The 22,473-nt window shown below is 37.9% G+C and overlaps 2 protein-coding genes across 2 annotated transcripts in view; one reads left to right on the plus strand and one right to left on the minus strand.

Annotated features, from left to right (window-relative positions):
* LOC117300706 (solute carrier family 12 member 8-like) overlaps window positions 1-6,895 on the plus strand; it is a 46,226-nt gene extending 39,331 nt beyond the window's left edge. Inside the window, exon 12 of the mRNA XM_033784458.1 lies at window positions 5,763-6,895. Coding sequence (XP_033640349.1) covers window positions 5,763-5,937 — 175 coding nt within the window. The 3' untranslated portion in view covers window positions 5,938-6,895. The remainder of the gene's footprint in view (window positions 1-5,762) is intronic.
* Window positions 6,896-13,684: 6,789 nt separating this feature from the next.
* Window positions 13,685-22,222, minus strand: LOC117300858 (very-long-chain (3R)-3-hydroxyacyl-CoA dehydratase 2-like). The gene is made up of 6 exons (XM_033784707.1): window positions 22,054-22,222; window positions 19,354-19,471; window positions 18,323-18,430; window positions 17,238-17,399; window positions 16,927-17,065; window positions 13,685-15,500 (listed from the first exon to the last, which is right to left on the minus strand). Exons 1-6 carry the CDS (start codon window positions 22,167-22,169, stop codon window positions 15,421-15,423), a joined length of 723 nt encoding a protein of 240 aa, XP_033640598.1. The 5' UTR covers window positions 22,170-22,222; the 3' UTR covers window positions 13,685-15,420.
* Window positions 22,223-22,473: the final 251 nt, after the last annotated feature.

Raw genomic sequence — 22,473 nt, forward strand, 5'->3', positions numbered from 1 at the left:
TGTTCTGATGAACACATTTGAAAATCTCCCTGATCATTGAAATATCAAACGTATGCAAGAGACGGAGAGTGGATTTGGATAAAGTTCTAAATTTAACAAAAGCATTTGATTATCAGATAAGAACAAGTTTGCAATGTACAGCTTACTTTTTACAAAAAGGAAATTACTTTACCCAAACCCAATACTTTACCAACTCTTTAATATATGCTAATTTATTCAAATTTACTACTTTAATTTTTTTCGGGGATGGTAACAAACGGTTCAAGGGTTTCTTCTTCTTTTCTGGTAACGCTACACATTTTAAATCAACTTGCAAACCAATGTTGGAACATTTCGATGCTAATTTATTCCGATTTACTATTTGGATATTTTTGTGGTGATGATAACAGACGGTTCAAGGGTTCGTTCATGCTACATATTTGAAGTCAACTTGCAAACCAATGTTGTACCATCTCTTTAATATGCTGATTTATTCAAATTTACTGCTTATGGTGGTGGTAACAAACGGTTCAAAGTTCTTTCTCCTTAATATCTAGTCATGCTACATACCAGTAATTAAAATAAATTTGCATGAAACTTCTCCAAACACAGGTGGTGGTTCAGCCTCAATATTTTGATCAAAAAAACTTATTTGTTATATTTGGCTGGTTCTCTCTCCCCCCAAAACCACCACCCTCCTTACCCCCCTCACCACAGATCGGGGCCACCCCCACCAGACCAAATCATTTTGACCCCGTTACTCCCCACCCCGGGGATGATCGAAGAGCGACAGATCACGGAGGAGAACGGAGACTTCCAAGGGCGTAGTCGTTATCACCACTCGCGTATCATGAGTTCAGGGGACCAGTTAGATTGGGAATATGAACCGGATGGACTGCTAGAGAAGGGGGACCAGTTAAATGATGCGTACCATTAAAGGCAACTGGACACCTTTGGTAATTGTCAAAAGACCAGTATTCTCAGTTGGTGTATCCCAACATCAAGTGCATAAAATTACAAGGCTTTGAAAATTTAGACTCAATTGGTCATCAGAGTTGCAAGAGAATAATGAAAGAAAAACACCGTTGCTGCACAAATTTGTTTGCTTTCAGTTGCCTAATGAAAGGCTTGAGGGTGGAAGTCTTTTAATATTTGAGTGAGAAATTGCCTCTTTCTCAAAAACTATGTTATGGGGGAGCCGTTTCTCACAATGTTTATTACTATCAAAAGGTCTCCATTGCTCGTTACCAAGTAAAATGTTATGTTAATAATAATTTTGAGTAATTACCAAAAGTGTCCAGTGCCTTTAACATCAAGTTTTTCTTTGGTAGTAAATCTTGTTCTTCCTGATGAAGCTAGGTGGGATTGGTGACTTATTTGCAGAGGGAACGTCTTTTGGGGAAATGTGAAATTTTTTAAGGGGGTACCGAGATGAGGACCAGGGGCATGGGGGCAAAGACCTCTCTTGTCCCCATGAAATGTCTAGCCTAGCAAGCTAACTTTACTCAACATTCTTGGTTACTCAACAAGCTCACAAACTTTGCATAATGATTGATGACTTTAAGCATGATGATTGTTAGTGCAGAATTTCTAACGTAAGCAGTACAATAAATTTAGGCTGAAATACAATGTATGCCAAAGTTGCCACAAGTTGTTTGAAATACTCAGAAAGAAAAACTAGCTGCAGGAACTTCATCTAAAGTATATTTGCGAGTAAAAAGAAAAATGCAAAAGTTGTTGCAAATGTAAAAGCAACTATGGGCTGAAATATCTTACTCTGGGTCTTTTTCCCAAACGAAGTCTTGGTGGTTACGGCTCTGGCTTTGGCTCTGTCATCAGTTTTGAAGCAGTGTACATTTTGCACGGTGTTTCAAACATCAAATAAAGCCCATAGCCAGAAACGGAGCCTGAAGTCTGGTTCATAAAACCTGCAAATGCGAATGTGATACAAATTTTGACGTTACAAATGCGCAACAAATAATTTGCAACGGTTGAACTGTGCTCAATTCCTGCAAAATATTTGCTGCAAAGACAGCTCTGTGACATCACGATTGGAACCGGGCTTTAGCTGAGGTTTGGAGAAAGCCCTGGTCAAAGTTCTTAATCCGTAATTCATAAATACCCCAGACAGTTTCTCTACTCCTATTGGTGGAGAGCGGTCACGTGGGTGTGCATAAACCTTTTGTTAATGCACACTGGAGCTCTGTGCACACTGAGCTGGCTTCCGCATGTCGGGCACGCAAGATTTTCATGCCGAATGCGCAATTCATAGCTATCAGCGCGTAATCTAAGCGTGCGTGCGTACACAAAACCCACGCGCCTCGACAAATTCTTCACAAAGTTTTGGAAAAAAATATTTCAAACCTTGAATTTTCAATTGTTAAACTGTATTTGTTAACGTTTTTTAACAACAGGGCATTTATGAATGGGAATAAAAGAGTAGTGACTCGTTCTTCAACGTCCGTTTAAAACCTTGCAGGGTCGTTGCCGTGCAATAAAGGTCTTCGCCTTCGGCTCGGGCCTTTATCACACGGCCGCCGACCCTGCCGGCTTTAAACGTCATTGAAGAACTCGTCGCTACCCTTTTATTCCCTTATTTATCCTTAGACTGGTCACAACTCTTTATTCAAATTATTCATATTTACTCTCATTATGTACTTGACTTCCATTGTTCATAAAATAAGGTATTTGTTTTTTGATTTTTTAGTTATGGTTTGTCGGCTCAGTGCTATAAGGTTTTTTAATTGCATTTTCATACTCATAAATCAAAAGGTTTTTAAGGGACAAATGCCTGTAAGTTAAAAAAAAAATCCAAATCCAAAAGTAAATGTTTTTGTTAACTTTTATGATAATTAAAACCCACAATTTACTAACAATTTAGTCACATTTTGAAATATAAGCGTTGTTACTTAATATAGCTAAAAGATTGCCTTTAAAGATCACAATTTATTTCATTATGTATTTCATTGAACGAACTCTGAGATATTGGGAGGTACTAATTTTATTTATTTATTGTTAATTATTGATTATTTATTTATTGACACCTAGAAGTACTAAGAAGTAGTAAGATGCGCTAATGTACTAAAAGATGTACATGGCCGAGTGGTTAAAGAGTCTATGAACTTTTTCCTAACACAAAACCCAATGTCCACAGATTTACATTAAACTTACACAGTTTGAAGATTATGATAGTAGAAAGCTTCCCTTGAATTTTTACTTAATGAGGTGCTGTAGTTTTTGAGAAATGAGTAAATCAAATAAATTTGTCTCAGTTTTAGCATGTAAAAACGTATTAACCGGTTATGCTATGGTTTTGGTATAATATCATAACTGGTTAATGGGATTTTACATGCTAAAATAATGTTCGTCTTCCTGAGACAAGGTTATTTGTTTCTTGTTTTACTCATTTCTAAAAGACTACACAACCTTAGTAAGTAATATTTGAAGGGAAGCTTTCCTCTATCATTATCTTCAAACCCTGTAAGTTTAATGTAAATCTGTGGACATTTTGAAAAAGTACCCAAATCCTTTAAGAGCATGGAATTCAAGTTCTGGGCTCGATTTCACAAAGCAATAAAATCCATCGTAAGACAAACTGTCAGTATCACCATAGTGATGTGCATTGTGACATCACACTTTACTAAGCAACTACGACTGATTTGCAGTTGCAACCATTTTTAGCTCTTTGTGAAATCGACCCCTGGTGGTTAAGTCACCGGAGGGTGGGTCCGAATCCTAGTCCCAACGTTTAATTTGGTTTCAGTATTGGATGCCATGGCTAGTAACATGCCAAGAAATAAACACAGAAGTACATGTGCAATGCTATATAAAAAATAAAGAATACCAGTGCAATTATAAAACAGATTTTGAAGCAAAATATACTTGTTACCTACTAAAAGGCCACAATTGGATCAAGTTGTTCGTGTTATATAGAATTTTAAAAGAAGATTTGATTTCTTGGGAAAAATTTTATGGTTTTGCACAGTCTATATATTGATTAAAAGGGGACAATTGCAATAATTATATGTCTATTATTAATATATTCTTGAAATAATGATGATTAATATTAAAAGTCTAAAAAAAATTCTCAGTAGTAACATTTGTCTAAACCAGTTGTTCTATTTGTTTTTAGTTGACATAATTTAATTCTAGTAAGATTTGCATTAACACTATAGAAGTATTATCTCTCGAAAAAGTTGTGGCGGTTTTGAAAAGAAAGAAATGTTGGTGTTGCAACAACTGAACTTGGCTTTGCAACAACTTGATGTTTTGATCAGTATGCTCTGATTTTCTTCAGGAAAAGTTGATTAATGATTTCACATTGATTCCTACTTCATGTATATTTCTTTTGAATCAACGGACATCATTTCACAATTTCTGTTTTGGGATGATGATTTGAAATTTTTAAATGAAAAGGAATCTATCTGGGTTTTTGGTTTTAAAAAGGCATAGCTGAGCAAAGCGCATGTGTTCTTGTTATGCATGTTAACCCTTGATCACAATTAGCATGCAGAATAGGCCAAGTAAAAAAAGAAACATATTTAGCGTCCCGCCCGCTTCCTTTTTACAGGACGCCTCCTTTTTTTTTTTTTTTTTTTAAAATAGGGTTATTTTAAATGATCTCAGCAAAAACAATCTGAATGTCTTGTCTGAATGCCTCGACTAAATTGTTTCATTTATGTTTTGTGTATTTCAGCAGTAGAAAAAACAATGGATATTTGACATTTTAACAAAGAATGGCGGCCATCTTGAAATAAAAAATAAAAAGCCCCTCTTCCTCCTTTTTTTAAAAAACCCGGATGAGAAACATGTTTTTTTTTTTACTCGGCCTTACACTTGGCAACCACTCTAGTAGGTTGGTAAGTAAATAAATAATTTGCGGACACCAGATTTTCAAACTTTGAAAGGTTTCTACTTGCACTCAACTTTACCCTAGACTTCCATTTACTGAGGTGTTATACAGAATCGGTGAGGATTAACAAAACTAATTTATTGTTTAAAGACGCTGGACACTATCGATAATAATTGTCAAAGACCAGTCTTCCCACTTGGTGTATCTCAACGTAAGCATAAAATAACCAACCTGTGAAAATTTCAGCTCAACTGGTTGTCGAAGTTGCGATGTAACTATGCAAGAAAAAAAAAACACCCTTGTCACACTAAACTGTGTGCTTTCAGATGCTTGATTTCGAGACCTCAAATTCTAAATCTGAGGTCTTGAAATCAAATTCGTGGAAAATTACGTCACTTCAGAGGGAGCCGCTTCTCACAATGTTTTATGCTTCCATCCTCTCCCCATTACTCGCAACCAAGTAAGGTTTTATGCTAATAATTATTTTGAGTAATTACCAATAGTGTCCACTGCCTTTAAACATTGTCTGCAAATTTTAGTTCTCAATTTTTACAGTAAAGGAATTAGAAGACTGAATTTACAGACTTTTCAGAAATTATATTTTATAGCATTTTTTTGAAATTCTGCTTCCATGCAGGTCATTAAAAAAAAAGTTGATGTTGTGTATCAAAAAATCTTTTTTTTTTTATAAAAATAAATTTCACTTCAACAAAATACAACACTTTGAAAAACAAAGCAATTTGTTTACATCTCTACTTGTCGATCTTAAGTTTCCTTTTTCATCCTCAGAGCCACATTTGACACAACTGCATTTTCTTGTAGATGACATAATTATTATTGACAAACTCTTCTTTCCATGCAAATGAATTGTATCAATGTTTACATGCTAATGACTTGTTTTTTTCCTTCCCCCCCCCCCTCCCTCAAATAGGAGATCCCCGCCCCCAGAAGAGCAGATGATTGTCCACTCACAAAACTTCTCACCACAAATCATGACTGAACAGCTCACTGAAGATAATCAAGATTTTGCCTCCAGAGGGCGCTATCACCAATCTATGGTCAACAATGCCAACTTTGATGACTTTGAATATGGCCAAGAGCAGTAAAGGGAAACTATACAGGTCTAATGAATATGTAAATGATAATCTATGAACATTTAAACTTAAGTCATATGAATATTGATTAGGTGTTTGTGTTTCAAAGATTCTTTAACTATGAACAATGGTCAACAGAGGGAAGAGTTGTGTTAATCCTTTTAGAGACCAAAGCGGCCCTAAACAGTTTTTTTCCAAAATCCCCAAAGCAGTTGAAAATGGCTGCAAGATATGACCTACTTATATCCTGATTTGATATTTTTCGGTGTATCCCATAAGAACATAGTACTTTGTTTCTACGACAAAACAAAGTTTCTGCAGGGTTTTATAGGTGTTTTTTTTCTATGTGTTGGACACCTGTACACAAATTAATTGTTTCTAAAAGTCAAGGAAAACTAAATGTGGTCGTATGGTGATGACTATTCTGTAGTGGTCTCTAAATGGTTGATGCCTGTGTGGAATTGATACTCCTTATTCACAGCGGACTATCAAGCTGAGAGTTCTCCGTTTTCTTTTTCTTTGGTCATAAAAGCCTGGTTCATACTTCCTTCGAATGCGAATGTGATGTGAATTTTGGCAACACATTAATTCGCAACGAATAATTCGCATCAGTTAACTTTTGGCTGTGAAAACAGGGCTCTGACCTAAGCAGCTCTGTGAAATTTGGCCCAGCTGTCGTCCACTGATATTGCTTCTTTTTGCCTCAGTGAAGATGCAGTATGAAAGTGTTATGACATAATGTAAGGGGTATATTAGATGGACGTACATGTGCTAAGCAAAGGTGTTGTTCTTACCAAAAGTACCAGATTTATGAAATGGGGCCATGGAGAGAGAGATTGGTGACAAGCAGCCAGATTTGGTGTATTCATCTAAGATTTCAGATTTTTAGTTTTGAACCCAATTCAAGAATTGGTTCGATGTTGAGTTAACTATAAAGTGAATGTAAACTTTGTATAGATAAGTAGTCTATAAAAAAAAGAGCAAGAGAAAACTGAACTTGGAAAAAAAATAGTTTTGTATATATACATGGAATCATATTAGCAGCTGTAAAAACGACTATAAATAAATAAAAAATAGTCTCTGAAGCCAGTAGGATGCTTAGCCAGTAAATATCATAATGAAATTTAGTTTGTAAGCAGAAAAAAATTGCTTAGCAAGTTTGCAAACCAAATTGATTTGCTTGTTAGCAAAAAGGTTAGCAGGGCACCAGTTAGCAGCAATGTAAAATGAATGGCATTTTATTCTTTAGTTACCTGGCGTAGATGCGCAAATGGCATAATTTCCTGCTAACTTTTGAAGTATGCTTAGCTACAAGTAAGCGCAGAATCTCAAGCACGGATTTGTTTACAGTGTGTAGTTGTAAATAAATTATACTTAAGTTGTAAGTAGAAAGCTTTTAACCAAAGTGTAGGAAGGTCACACCAGTAATATAGTATTTTTTTGTATATTGTTTAACAGGGTACAGACATTGTAACTAGTCTATGGTTTCGTCTCTCAGTACTTCAATGAGTGTGTTCAAGTACTTCAATAATTGTGTTCAAGAACTACTTAAAGAAAACTGTTAAACAACTGATATTTTTCAAACTTTTATGATTTTCATTTTTAAAACACTGGTATGTTTCAGGGGATGTCGCTCAAGGCAGTTTACTGCTCCAAAAAGAATTCATTCATGTTTCTGTTTTCTGTCGGGGCCAAACGGTTTAGGGCTGTGGACTCAAGATCTGTAATTTACAGAATGTGGGTTTGAATCCTGACCTGAGCAGTCCGGACACTATTGTCCTTGAGCAAGGCGATACTTTATATCATAATTACTTCTCTCCAACCAAGAGTACAATTGAGAACTGGGGAGTAACCTGTGATGGACTGGCATTTCTGGGGGAATAGAAATATTCTCAGTCGTTTGGAAATACCAAGGAAGTCGGATATAAACACTGGCCTGATGAGCCATATTGGCTTGGCACAGACTTTACTTTACTCTAGTTTTCTCATTATTTTCCTGGGCACGTTGAGTTTCAGTCTGTTGTGCTGCCAAAGTATTCATTTTGCATTCAGTGCAGTTGGTTGCCTCAAAGTTGCCTGAAAACAGTGCCCTGTGTGACATTGCCTTTAGAAAATGCCAAAACTAAAGCTCTAGGCCAAATTTTTTGTCAACTTGCCGCTCAAAAGACACAGGCTTACTGCTCAACAGATTAACAGTTTTTTGACATTTTTTCCAAAAATGGTTTGCCAAAGGTAGTGATTGAAATAATTTATTGTTGATTAGCTTTCTGTATGTTTAGTGTTATAGATTCAAAAAAATGTACTTTTAATCTAAGATGAAATTATGTTTATACTGACACACAATTTTAATTTATTCATTTTTGTTTACTTGGCCTGGCATGAAAGTGAGTTCTTATTACAATTTATTTTATCATTGAAAAATGATATTTCAAAAAATAGAAATGGTCACACCATAAGATACTTTCACTTTATGAATATTTATACATAATATTTTACTATAATATTGAAATATTTAATTTAGGATGGGGGTCCTGGTAAAACCAGTCTTTATTTTCAAATGACTGGTACGTCTTGGGGTAAATTTTCATTTCAATTTCAAACTTTCAAATTTTACATTTGTTCTAAATTTTGTCCACCTTTGTTTAGTGGCAAAATGTTGCATTTTTGTGACAATTTTCAGGAAAAAAAAAAGACACCCGATTCTTCCAGCTGATTAGATTGACTAAAGATTAAAATGTATAAACGAAAAATAATACAATGTGCAAATGAATTGTGAAATATTATAGTTGAATGTACACATAGGCATATAAAATGAGTAAGGTATATATATTGTATATGTGGATATATAATTTTGTTGAAATTGTATTTAAATAATTGGACGATTAGAGAGAGTTTTTTGGTTTTGATAGTGAAAAATTTAGCTGCAGATTTTATCCTTTTAGTTTGAATTCAAATCTATGAAACTTGGTAGCTCACATACAAAAGTGACAATTTAGTGAACGATTTCCCTTACATACAATGTAGCAGAGCAAAATGCGATGCAAAATGCTCTGCAAAATGTCTCAGTTGTTACTCAACATTTGTATTCATTGTGCACAAAACATTCCAGTCAAAATTTTTTGCTATGCAAAATTGCTGGACGAAATCGTTCCCTGCAGAAAAAGTATTGTCAGCTAAATAAGTACAGTTTGCGTTGACACCATGAGAGATATCTCTTTGGGTAGCGTTGGCTCTGAGAAGAGCCAGTTTCTGTTTGACATTTTTCGATCAGGATACTCAATATTCTCCAGAAGGGGGGTTAGAGTATTGAAATATCGAGCGGACAACCGGCTCTTCTCACAGAGCCACCACTGTGGCAGTGTCATGGCCGAGTGGTTAAGAGCACCGGATTCAAGCACTGGTGTTTGATCAGCAGGGTGTGGGTTCGGAACCCGGTCGTGACACTTGCTACATAAAATTGGGGAGGTAGTTCTTTCTGCTCTACCGGCCAGGCTTCGAATTGATGATACCCAAGCCTACATTCGTATGCACTGTGAAAGGGGAAACCCTGTTTCAGCCCTAGAAGTAGGTGGCAACGGCCTCTGGAAAATATAATTGTAGCCAACACCTTGAAGTGGCCTTCAGGCCTTGTGTGTGAGGCGACTTGCATGAAAAAAAAAAAAAAAAAAAAACTAATCAAAAGATATTTCTTACAGTCATGGTGTCACCGCAACTGACTACAAGTCTTATCTTATTGTCACTTAGAAATACCACTTTCTCTATTAGCTAGAAAACAAAGTTTGTGGATATTTTTTTTTTTTGTATGCAAGTGTCATAATTATTAGTATTACTAACAAGTACAATCTTAGTTCAATGCTGCTAGATTTTTTTAGTAAAAATGATAGATTTTGGCGTATAATTTATGAGTCACAAACTATTTAACTGAAGTGCAATGTTCATACTTCATTTTAAACATTCCAAAGTTAATTTCAAAAAGTAAGACATATTCAGGAACTTTTTTAGCTTGTAGCCAGAGGAGAGGGTGTGTCCTTTTGGATTGGGTTATAGACCAATTCCATTTAAAGGGAAGGTACACGCTTAGTAATTGTCAAAGACCAGTGTCCTCACTTGGTGTATCCCATCATAAGCATAAAATAACAAGCCTGTAAAAATTTTAACTCAATTGGTCATCGGAGTTGCGAGAAAATGATGAAAGAAAAAACACACTTGTTGGACGAATTTGTGTGCTTTCAGATAGGAATAAAAGACTTCTAGCTAGAAGTCTTTTATTATTTTAGTGAGAAATTACCTCTTTCTCAAAAACTACATTACTTCAGAGGGAGTCGTTTTCCACAATGTGTAATATTACCAACAGCTCCCCGATGCTCGTTACCAAGTCAGTTTTTAAGTTAATATTTGTTTTGAGTAATAATTTACCAAACGTGTACCTTCCCAAGTCACACGAGGCAATTTACAGGCAACCGGTTCCAGGCAGTCTCCAATAAGAAAACTTGTTCCTATAGTAACAACTAGAAGAAGTATCTTGTGCTGCCAAAGGGTTCATTAGTGAGGTTGCTTGCCTCAAAGTTGCCTTAAAAAAATTCCCTGTGTGAAAAGGCCTGGGCCCAATTTCATGGCTCTGCTAACCGCCAAACTCCGCGCTTACGATCACGATTCCCCGCTTTGATGTCCTTTTCTATGTTAACTTATACTTGATGTAATTTTTTTAACATATTATGATGTTGACATGTGCAATTCAGTTTTTTTAACTGCGAGTCATGTTTTAATAAACCATTTTTTAATTGAATTGAATTGAATTACGTGCAAGCGCCGAATTTCTGCGCTAGCCTTGTAAGCGTAGAATGCCTAATAAAGTGGAGTACGCACGCCCAGAAGCCAAAATTCGCCGCTAGCCCGTGAAACATGCTTGCCGTAAGCACAGAATTCTCTGCTTCCGTAAGCGCCGATTCTGTGATTACGGTAAGCAGAGCCATGAAATTGGGCCCTTTCCATCAACCTTGAGGCCACACAGGGCAAGTAAGGGTGCTTAGCCTCCCAAATTGTTGCATCAACGACACTTTTTTTTCCGGAGGTCGTCGATTCGAATCCCACACTAGTCAACTCTCTGTTCAACCCCAAATATTATTATTAAAGACACCATTGTACACCCAAAATATTGTGCTATGTTTCACTTGCTTGTTTAAATTACTACCAGTTTCTCAACCATTTTAGGAAAGTTATATCATGATCATCACCCTTATGGATCTTGACAATTCTCTTATTTCAACCATCATTTTATCAAGCATCTATTCCATTAACTTAGTCTTAGTTCAAGGAGTTTTGACCCCATTGGGGGCTTGATGTACAAATGCCACACTATATTGGACTTAATTCACATTACACATGGGTGTGGTCGGGTGTGGTCGACAGACAATATGGTGGGCGGGGCTCAATGGATTACTCGGTGAGAAATGTAGAGATGTAATAGTCCATAGAGAATGACTGTATGTTTAATGATAGGGATTATATGCTTTGCATGTATTCAGTACAAGTCAAGACATGTGTTGATTATATGACTGTACCAATAAATAGAATCAATGTCACATGTATCAGGTAACGAGTGAAGCTTCTTTATTTCATCCAAATCTCTTCTTATTTATGCCCGGCGTTAAAGCCTAAGGGGCTTAGCGTTTTCCTTGTCTAGTGTGTGGGTTTGTATCCACATTCAAACCGGGGACCTATAACATATGGGACAATGGGTCCATGGTTGCTATCACAAAGAGTTGAACAAAGGAGCGTCCACGATTGCAAGTGTTCACACACTTGCATATGTGTGTGTGCCCCAACAGTACACACGCCAACTTACTGGGTACTTTTAACAATGAAACAATGCTACCCCACAAGGTTTTCCTTGTTATATAGTGGTGCCCCACAGAGAATTTCTCCCGAAAAGGGAAAAATAGATGTCAGGGCACCACATACCGTATCCGTAACTGTATGTGTGTGTGTGGTGTGGTGTTGGGGGAGGGAGCGGGAAGGGTAGGTGCAACAATTTAAACCGAGGACCTCAACCAAAAGGATCTTTGAAAATTATATACCGGGTACAGTCCTCGCTTTCCTTTCTTCATCTTAAGTTCAGGGGCTATGTGTTTTTCTTAAGCAAGACACTGCTAAATTGCTTCTCTTCACCCAGGGGTAAATTCTGGATCCCTGTAAGGGCAGAGGTGGTTCTTGTGATTGATTTAGCTTGGTGCGCTACACCTCGGGGTGATGCAGTGATGGGGGACTCGAGGCCGGTCTCAGTTAAATTTTGGGGGACCGAGACTTGGTCTCTGAGCATCGTGGTTCAGAGGACTACAGCACTGCTGAGATTGTCTACAATAAAATATCATCACAGACAACTTTTATGTCATGAAATTTCATTTCATTTGGTTTCCTTTTTATTTGGCATCACATTCAAAATAACACATCATTTTGTTCAATAAATTAGGGATGATATAAATTGTCATTTCTACATCACTAGACTCGGATGTTGATTGACTGTTGTAGATTCTGTATAACATGGCATTGATGTTGGAGATAACTACAAAAACACCCTTCTATTGCCCAGCTTCATAGAGCTGCTCAAGCACAAAGCGTAGCTAAGCGCAACAAAATGTTGCTTACCAGAATACGATTTCCAGCCCAACTACATGTCACGTGTTCAATTTGCGACTGGTATCCTGCTCAATTCTGCTAAGGCCAAATGTCATAAAGCACCTTGGCACAAAACCTTACTAAACACAGACAACTCTTGCCTAGCAAAAAAGGTTACCAGCCAAAATACCATACAGTTTCATGCTGTGACTAGTACCCTACTCATTTCTTGCGTAGCAACAAAAAAGTTGCTAAGTAGAATCTTCCGCTTAACAGCTTCATAAAATTGGGCCAAGGTCTTAAACCTGTCCAAGTACACACATGCATTCAAGTTGACACTTCATATTTTGGTGGGATATTTACATGTATGTTCTGTATTGAAAGTTTATTCACAATTTTACCACTAGCTGTGGGTTGTTACTAATCTTACACAAACTTTACCACTCTACTTGTGGTCCTAAAATCCTCCAAAATCCTACTCGGGATATTGTCTGCCTAAGCAGGGTTTGGTGCTTATTAAGATTTGTTGCTAAGCAAAATATACTGCAGAGCCAGACAACACATGCTGATCACTGGGCCAGGCATACAAATCTAAAACCCATACACTTTGGTAATAAGGTGGTCTACAATTTGTTTTTTGAAAGATGAATAATTTGGTTTAAATTTTCCAAACTCATTGCACCGGATTGAACCATCATGGTCCTTAGGAGGTATTTTCCATTATTTCTCATTTCAGTTGAAATTCACAGCAATTTCTCTAAGAACACACAGCAAATTTGTACTTAAAATCAACAACAAATAATAATTTGAATTGATGTATAAAAAAAAACCGAACATAGCCTTGATTCAAGACGCAATTGCTATTCAACAATCCATTAACGAAAGTGCATCTTCCTCATACAGACTTGTATGGTTGGTTGAAGATGGCGCCCTCTTTTGAAAACATATCCTATATCAAGTATACAACAATTGTGTCTTGAAACAAGGCTACTGTAATTTACAACTTTTAAATTCTTGCATTACCCGCTGCTAAAATATAGGATTCGAACTGCCTCTGGCAACCGGGCCATCTCGGTAGTCTAGTTGGTAAGACACTGCTCTAGAATTGCAAAGGTCATGGGTTTAAATCCCACTCGAATAATATCTGTGTGATTTTGTTCACAGAGCTCGGGAAAGTACCGAGTATACAGAGTTAACACACATCGGTGTATAGTATGTGTATCACCAAAATTCATAAGACTACTGTTGTATCAGAAATTTTCATACAAAACCTTAATATTCATAATAAAGTGATCTTATACTATGAAATTATTTTAAGACGTGCAACTAAAACATTTTAACACAATATTAAAATGGCTGGTCCAAAGTTTGTCCAAATAAAAAAAGGTTATAAAAACTAGTGAAAATTATTTATATGTTAGCGACAAATGGCAACATTACTATACTCTTACCCTAACAAATTATTTGCACTCTACTCTAACCCAGGCTGAAGTATCCTACCCAACAACTACAAGAATGATTGAGATTTTAACAACCCTTCATCAGCTTTGAATTTCAACATTGCTGCCTCAGTCAACAGATCCAAGTCTGGCAAACATGCTGACAACAGATTTAAAAAAAATGCACTCTTTGAAATTTAACACAATTTATATTATCTGGAATTTCCAAGCTTCATGATAAAATTGTACAGAATTGATTTATAAGGAAAATTGTTACCCTGTAATTTAATCGTTACGGGCGATTTGCAATACAGAGCGCCCTCTATAGTCTATCCCCGGAGAAGCCATTTACCAAATAAGGGTCGACCAAAGAAAGATTACCCAAGACTGGTACCCTGTCCTTACCCATGTGGATAAAGACTGGTCACACAGGCCCATTGATAACCACGTTCATAGACCTTTTTGCAAATACCCATAACGCAAGCGCTAACTGTTGAATGAGGTGCATGCTGGTCTAGCTAGCGAACAAACTTGATTGCTAGCTAGACCAGCATGCACCTCATTCCACGCCTAACACGCACACACAGAGTATTTGTGATAAGGTCTATGCTGTGGGCACTGTTATCACCAAAACTTCTTCACCTTTTCCCAATGATACACTGTAAAAGTGGCCTCTCCGGTGAAACTGTAGAGGGCACTGTGCACTGCAAATCGTCCGTACTTACAACATCACTCAACATTTTGTATTATATCCGACTCATTTTGGCAAAACATTTCTGTAAACCACACCAAAATCAGAATTCAAATGAATTTCAACACTCAAATCCAAACAGGTTCAACACCCGATCAAATTCATTCACATTGGAAATATTTTTGAACAATTATTAGTTTTAACTTTGAAGGTAAAGTCATGTCTAGTGAATTGAGGGCTGTTTGGCTTGGCTTTGGCTCAGAGCTTTTTGGCTCTTGGCTTTGGCTAAGAGGTGAGTCATTGCCTTGGTGTCCCTTGAAAGACCTTGAACTTCGCTCTTAAAGGGGCACATAAATTTTCCCCTAAGGAGCACTTGTATGAGGAAAATGTAAATTTTTACTGGAACTTTGCAAAGGGCATCACAGTAAAAACACAGGGCACCACAGCATTTGCTGTGGTGCCCTGTGTTTTTTCGAGGCCTGCCTTGAAATGTTCCAGTAGAAAGTTACTTGTCCTTCACAAAGATGCTCTTCAATTTTGAGGAAAAAATGTCTTAGCCTTACAAGACAAAGCATCAGGCCTGAACAGCCAAAGCCGTTTTGTATTTGGCTAGGGCTTCCGGCTTCAGTAGCCATTCTAAAGTATACGCATGGGCATCATTGAGACGTAGCCATAGGAAAACCAAAGCCATTACTTAAAGTGTGTCCTCATTCATTAGTACTTGACCTTTTGACTTTGACCTTTGACCTTTTAATCTTGTTTCTTGGTTGTTACTCCACCAATCACCTTCTTGCGTTGACGGATCATGTGAGAGTACAAACGTGGGAAAACTGAAAACAAAATAGAACAACAACAAAACAGTTTCAACAAGAGGATCGTATCCCACCTATGTGGCACTATGTGAGTTGGGTTTTCGTGGAGTTTCCCTGGAACAATTCTCTGTTTTTGTCCTCCTAAATCTAAAACCGAAACTTCCTCCCTTGTCTTCTCTCCGTGGGGTTCTGGGCTAGTGCAGTGATTAATTTGCTTTCTGAGTATCCTTAGCTTTACAACCAGAATTCATAAATCAATATGGCTCAGTGGTTACTTTCTGCCTTTCACCTCTGTAGACCCTGGTTCATATCCCGTCTCAGACCGGAGCCTTGCATGTTCAATTGGGTTTTCAGTCCAAACCTGATAGCGCGGGTCTTCCCCATTTGGAGGTTTTCCTTCCCCATCTAAAACTTAACCTTGTTTCCTATTCACCCTGCTATTTGCACTCATTGTACTGTTGAATGTGTCATAAATAAATAAACCGAACAAAGATATTGACAAAATAGGGACACCGCCAATATAGGGCTAGATAATTCAGTTGGTAGAGCGCCGGCATGTTAATCCTGAGGTCGTTGGTTCGAATCCCACTCTAGCCAATTCTTTGTTCAACCCCAAAAATCATAAATAAATAAAGTAAGACAGAGAGGAAGAAAGTAAGAAACACACAAGAAAAAGAAAACAAAGAAATGAACAAGATGGTTTCTTTCTGCCCTCCACCCCTGTGGACCTCAATTCGACCTCAGCCCAGAGCCTTGCATGTGGATTGGGTTTTCAGGTCCCTACCTGATTGTATGGGTTTCCCCATTGGGGGTTTTTCTCCCAGAGTTTTTTCTCCCCCCAAAAAATGAGCATTTAATCTAGCTTCCTATTTATCCTGCTATACATCAATCCGGGCGCGCAAGTGTTGAGCACCGCGAGCCATTCCTGCAACCGCTTCAGTGCCTAGATTATGCAAAGACACCGCAGTACCGCAGTCATTAATTTTTTTCAGTAGAGAGCACTACCAAGTTTGTTTTTTCGGTTTGGTCTATTGGCGCTAGGAGAATTTAGAACGCTAGGTGGCAGCAGACTTACCAGGTAAATTTCCATTGCTTACGTAGTTCTAAGCATGCGCACAAGGCCGAGAACAATGGATTTTACCTGGTAAGTCTGCTGCCACCAACGCCCTAAAAATCCCCCATTGTGCTGTTGAACGTGTAATAAATAAATAAAGATATCAACGGTTGTATGGCTTCTGACTGGCACCCCCGAACAAAGATATTGACAAAATAGGGACACCGCCAATATAGGGCTAGATAGCTCAGTTGGTAGAGCGCCGGCACGTTAATCCGGAGGTCGTTGGTTCAAATCCCACTCTAGTCAATTCTTTGTTCAACCCCAAAATCAAATAAATAAAGAAATAAAGAAAGAAAGAAAAAAATGCCTTTGGGGTCAGATACTCACTTGGAATATAAGTACACATGATGACGATAAGAAAGCTCCAGTAATCAAATGAAACGTTGAGATTGTTGGGTAGTGTGACGGAAAAGAGTCCACTTTCTTTGACATGTGGCAGGGCTGCATAGATGGTCAGAAGTTCACCCTGTGCGTATCAACGAGATTCAATGATAAGATTCGATGGTGAAAACTATAAAACGGCAGAACTGTAAGTTTAGCTACACCATATTAGATGTCACAGCACTAATTTGTAAAGCAGAATTTTTTCCTAAACAGCTTTATAAAATAGGGCCCAGGTTTATTATGTGTATACTTACAGTGACTCCGATTGGATAAAGCACAATAAAGAAAGTGTAGCGCGACCAAGTCAGAGCATACGGTAGTCGATTGAGTAGACCCAGGGTGTAGAAGGCGTATCGCATCACTTCAGTAGTTGTCCAGGCCAGTAGGAATAATATAACGCTAAGCTCATTCTGGACCTAGTGAGCAAAAACCAAAATCAATTGCGATTGAACTTGAAAGGGCATGGATAACATTGGTAATTGTCAAAGACCAGTAACCATACTTGAAATAACAAACCTGTGAAAGGTTAAGCTCAATTTGTCATTAGAGTCACCAAATAATGGTTGAAAAGAATGAATAAAATTGTTTTCACTGTTTTCAAACTTCAGGTTCTGGTCTAGTGAAATCAAACCTGAATCATGCCTGATACTTCCTGAGGCAATTCCCTGCTGGTTACTGCCTTTAAAAACACTGGACACTATTGGTAATTGTAAAAAATCAGTCTTCTCACTTAGTGTATCTCAACATATGCATAAAATAACAAACCTGTGAAAATTTGAGCTCAATCGGTTGTCGAAGTTGCGAGATAATAATGAAAGAAAAAACACCCATGTCACACGAAATTGTGTGCTTTCAGATGCTTCATTTTGAGACCTCAAATTCTAAATCTGACGTCTCGAAATCAAATTCGTGGAAAATTACTTCTTTCTCGAAAACTATGTCACTTCAGAGGGAGCCGTTTCTCACAATGTTTTATACCATCAACCTCTCCCCATAACTCGTCACCAATGAAGGTTTTTATGCTAAAAATTTGAGTAGTTACCAATAGTGTCCACTGCCTTTAATATTGAAATAGAATGTTGAAAAATGTCCTCATATAGACCTTTTTTAATCCTTTTAACTGAATAAGGGGCAATCAGGAATGATATTTGGTCCTTGAAAAAAAGTATGAATATTCAAATTTTAAGGGCTGACCTCATTAAACATAAATTTCAGGCTATTTAATCATAACTGTTAAAATTTTTCCATAGACAAGCAAAATTGGATATCAGACTAGTAGGAAGAATACCATGCAAGGGCAATATAAGCTGACGTGCGATTGGTCAGTAGTTTTTTTTACCTGTGGTACAGCATGTACGATTGGCCAGACTAGCAGGAGTCTTGAGACGACTTGGAATCCAGTGAGCATCACAGAGGTCGGTACAATTCCAATAGCACAGTGAACAACCTGCGATCAAATCAAAATCAGAAATCATAAGTCTTTTGTTAATTTCATATTCACTACCTCATGCCTGGTTCACACCAAAGTTCTCAAAATGTCCGCACTCATCCTAAAAAAATGGTAAAATGGGTTTGGTCTGGCTGGAACATATAGCTTTGCCCGGAAAATGTCTATAGTGTGACCCTAGACTTATTGCTCAAGTTCTAGTAACTAGTTGAGTCTTTCTGTATGTGGGACGAACGTGCTTCATATGGATCCGGTCTGTGTGCACACCTAACTCCATATGGCGCCTGACAAATCGTCCCTAGTTCGATCTAAGTACAGCAATTGCGTCCGGTATGTCCTTCTCGTTGTTATTCTGTTCATTGCAGGACAGGATGGTCGGCCAAAAATTTTGTTTACTGGAACTGTGATCAGGGGCCAATTTCAAATTCCCTGATGACCCGTGAAATAGGCTTGCCATAAGCACGGAATTTCCTGCTTCCGTAAGCGCCGATTCTTTGCTTACCATAAAATTGGGCTCTGGTGTCGATTTAAAGCTCCATAAACTTGTTTATAATTGCTGTGGTTTCAACCATTTGTACATAATCTGCCTTGTCATTTTTTCAAGTAATCTTTATATTTTTAAATTATTGTATATTGTATATTTCTCTTAATATTTTTATATGGAGCTGGTCTGCTATTGTAATTGCCTGCAAAGTTTTTTGAATTGAATTGAATTGAATTGAATTGAATTGAAACACTACACACATTTTTCAAACAGCAAAACATTATGAGCACCCCAAAGTCTGTAGTATCAATCATTCCCAGGTCGTATCTGAATTGGTGGCTACAGCTACAACTGTTGCTAAGGGTGTTACTAAAGGATGATGCAAGCATGGCAGCCGTAGCCGTAGCCGTAGTAGCCACCATTCCGGACCTTGTCTTACCTCCAAAATAGCGGCAGTCTGAAACACTTTGAGTGGAATCTCGACTGCATCATAAACACCAATGTGAGACTTGCTCTGTAGATAATGGCGCATACCCATCACACCAACAGCCGTCCATCTGAAGAAATGACAGTTGGGGAGAAAGGGGACACACTGGAATTAGTTAATAACTCTGTACCATTTAGTATAGAACGGTGTTGTGGCTGAGCAAATAAGAGCAACGAACTCAAGCTCTGGTGTTTCTGTTTGGCACAGTGTGGGTTCGAATCCCGGTCGTGACACTTGTGTCACTGAGCAAGACACTTCAACCATAGCTGCTTCTCTCAACCCAGGGGTAAATGGGTACCTGTGAGGGCATAGATAGTTATTGTGATTGATTTAATAAGCCAAGTAGCGCATATTTGTTGCACAGGCTGTATACTCCCGAGGGAGCTGAGATGGTTTAAGGAATGAGTTAAATGACCCAGTGACCAGGGGTAATAATGTTGGAAGTGCTTTCAGATGCCCTTTGAATATGTTTAAAGCGCTATATTAAAACAAAAATTATTACTATTATTATAAGTAGTAGTAGCATTGCATGCCTGGAATAACTAGCCCTTTCCCAAGAGCTGTTTGGGTTTTGAACAGGCTACTGCAACAAATCTGCAAGGGTTCCAGAGAGAAGCACTGCCAGCTATAGCAACTAATCTCTCTTGGTCAAATTAAGTTACAGTACACATTCTCACACTCGAATAATGTTAACACATTTTAAAACATATTACTCACATCTGAACTAGAAGAAATATTTGAGCATACACAATTAGGTAGCACAGTTTTTACCAGACATAGGCCAGACTAGTGTAAAGGGTGAGCCCAGCTCATAATAACAACATGCTTGAATTGGATGCATGAAGTACAAACAAACAATATGGTAGTTGACACATTATCATATCTGATCTTATCTGAACATGATTTTAAAAAGGTCTTTGAAATAAGTATGACAAGCTCACTTCTTCCTGGTGTGACACATAATGTATTTTATTTCCTCCATGATTTAACATAGACCAGGCCTGATACTTCACAGAGGCATCAAAGGCGATTGCCTGCATGCCCCTTGGTCATTGCCTCGGTGCCCTTGAAATGCTCCAGTAGAAATTTACAGGAGAAATTGCCTTGGTGCCCTTGCCCTTTCAAAAGTGTATAGTACAAATGATACAGACCTGCCACTGCATAAATTAATCACCCAGCCGGCCCTGGTAAACATCTGCTGTCATTTTAGCTACTACTACAACCTCGATGTCAAAACTTCAAAAATGGAGTATTGGGCCCCAGTTACAGAGTCTAGATGTACCTTAAAAAATAGTCTTAAATTACACTTTTCTTTTGAGCCATCCTGCACAAGAATGAAATTCCTAGTTGGAATGAAATTCCTAGTTGGAATGAAATTCCTAGTTGGAATGAAATTCCTAGTTGGAATGATTTGTATGATACACTCCTCCCTACAGTCAGGATTTTATTTGTGATGTTGTGATGATTCATTGCAAATTTGCAACTATATAAGTTTAGGAAAGGAGGTTGTGATTATTTGCAAATTTGCAAAACTATAAAATCTCATACCCAGGCCTGAATCCTACATACATTTGTGTTTTTACATACGTACAATAAGTTGACACAAGGGAAACTTGCAATTAAATTTGTGAAAAATGTTGTAACCCGAGTGAAATGTAAAAGAATTTTAGTCCTTGTAATTGACACATCATCAATATTCCGTCTTAGACCGAGTGAAAAGTCATAAATCTGATCCGAGTGGGCAAAACAAAGAAAGTGTCCAGTGTCTGTGTTTTTGTATTAAAAAAACATGTTCAACATATTTATTTCAATTTCAGTCTGTACCAACATTCCAAGTTCAACCATGGAGTTGGTTCAACAAAAGTGCCAAAACCTCAGCTGTTTTACTTCTTTATTCATAACCATATTCATAATTTATCATAAATAAATGGCTTAAAAATTAAAATCAATTCATCAAGGATTGACCCATTTTTCATTGTTTTTTGAGTACCCTCACACAATCAAGCCCACCTTGTTGAGCTATAAATGGCTCTCTTTTAACATCAGTCTCATCACTGTCGCCATTACTGTGATGAGAGCGATGTTTAATGGACATAGCCATCACGGACAATAAGATCTTTAAAAGAGCCGTCATATCTCACCTAAGAAGTAACTAAAAACTGCACCGCGCACACTCACTCTTCTCGTTTTGCTCTAGTAAGAGCGTTGAGAATATTGATCCAGATCCAGATCCAGACAATTTACAGCTCAACATTCCAACAAGAATGACAAGGTGAGCTACCTCACAATCATGCATGGACATAATGACGGAGGAAGAAACAGCCTCAATTATGCCTCAAATCACGACCCTCCCTTTACAAATGATGCCTGCAACAATTCCCAGGGCCCCTCCTTGTAGATAAGCCCCTCGTTAAATAGGCCCAATATGTGTGGCTTTTGATTGTACACGGTGTACACGTACGGTACGTACGACGACCAGTGCTGGCGGAGTCCTCATCGACACCCACACAGTATAGTATTCTGCTGGTACTAGTTAGTAGTGGTAGGCACCCTGGCCTGGGAGCGAGAACGACTTATTTTCACCACCATTCATTCAAACTACAGCACATAGTATTTAGAAATCAAATACAATTAATCCAAATGTGAAATTACCCTGCACATAGTACCACATTGTAGATCACCAAATACGCCGTAGCCAGCCCTGAAACCTGACGTTTTGTTGGATGTTTAGTACTGTCTCCGGGGGTTTGTCCTGCACCGGCTGCCATGCTTGATCCTGGTGGGGCGATTTTGGCCTTATCTCCCCGTGTACTGTGTGTGTGTAGATTGCTCGCTGGCACCGCCTAAAGAATGTAGCCAGATCCCGCTAACATATTTATACCTATACACACTATTCAACTTCAGGGGACTAGACATACATAGACTAGCCAAAGATGATGTTCATTAATTTCCCCCCGTTTTGGCTAGTCTATTGATTAAATAGTGAGTTAGTCTGGCCCCGCCCTACTAATCAAGTGAAAAATAGAGGCCATACCCAGATCTTTTTGTTAGCGGGTGTCCTTGCAGAGTGTG

Source organism: Asterias rubens, chromosome 16 (assembly GCF_902459465.1).
Source record: "Asterias rubens chromosome 16, eAstRub1.3, whole genome shotgun sequence".
Taxonomy (NCBI): Eukaryota; Metazoa; Echinodermata; class Asteroidea; order Forcipulatida; family Asteriidae; genus Asterias; species Asterias rubens.

What these genes read in the sequence shown, in the direction of transcription:
- LOC117300858 (XM_033784707.1), bottom strand. Translation starts at nt 22,169, where the DNA reads ATGGCAGCCGGTGCAGGACAAACCCCCGGAGACAGTACTAAACATCCA. An exon ending in AGACTGCCGCTATTTTGGAG is followed by an intron (nt 18,431 to 19,353) that starts GTAAGACAAGGT and finishes ATTTGATCGCAG; the next exon opens with GTTGTTCACTGTGCTATTGG. An exon ending in CATGTGTACTTATATTCCAA is followed by an intron (nt 15,501 to 16,926) that starts GTGAGTATCTGA and finishes TTTTGTTTTCAG; the next exon opens with TTTTCCCACGTTTGTACTCT.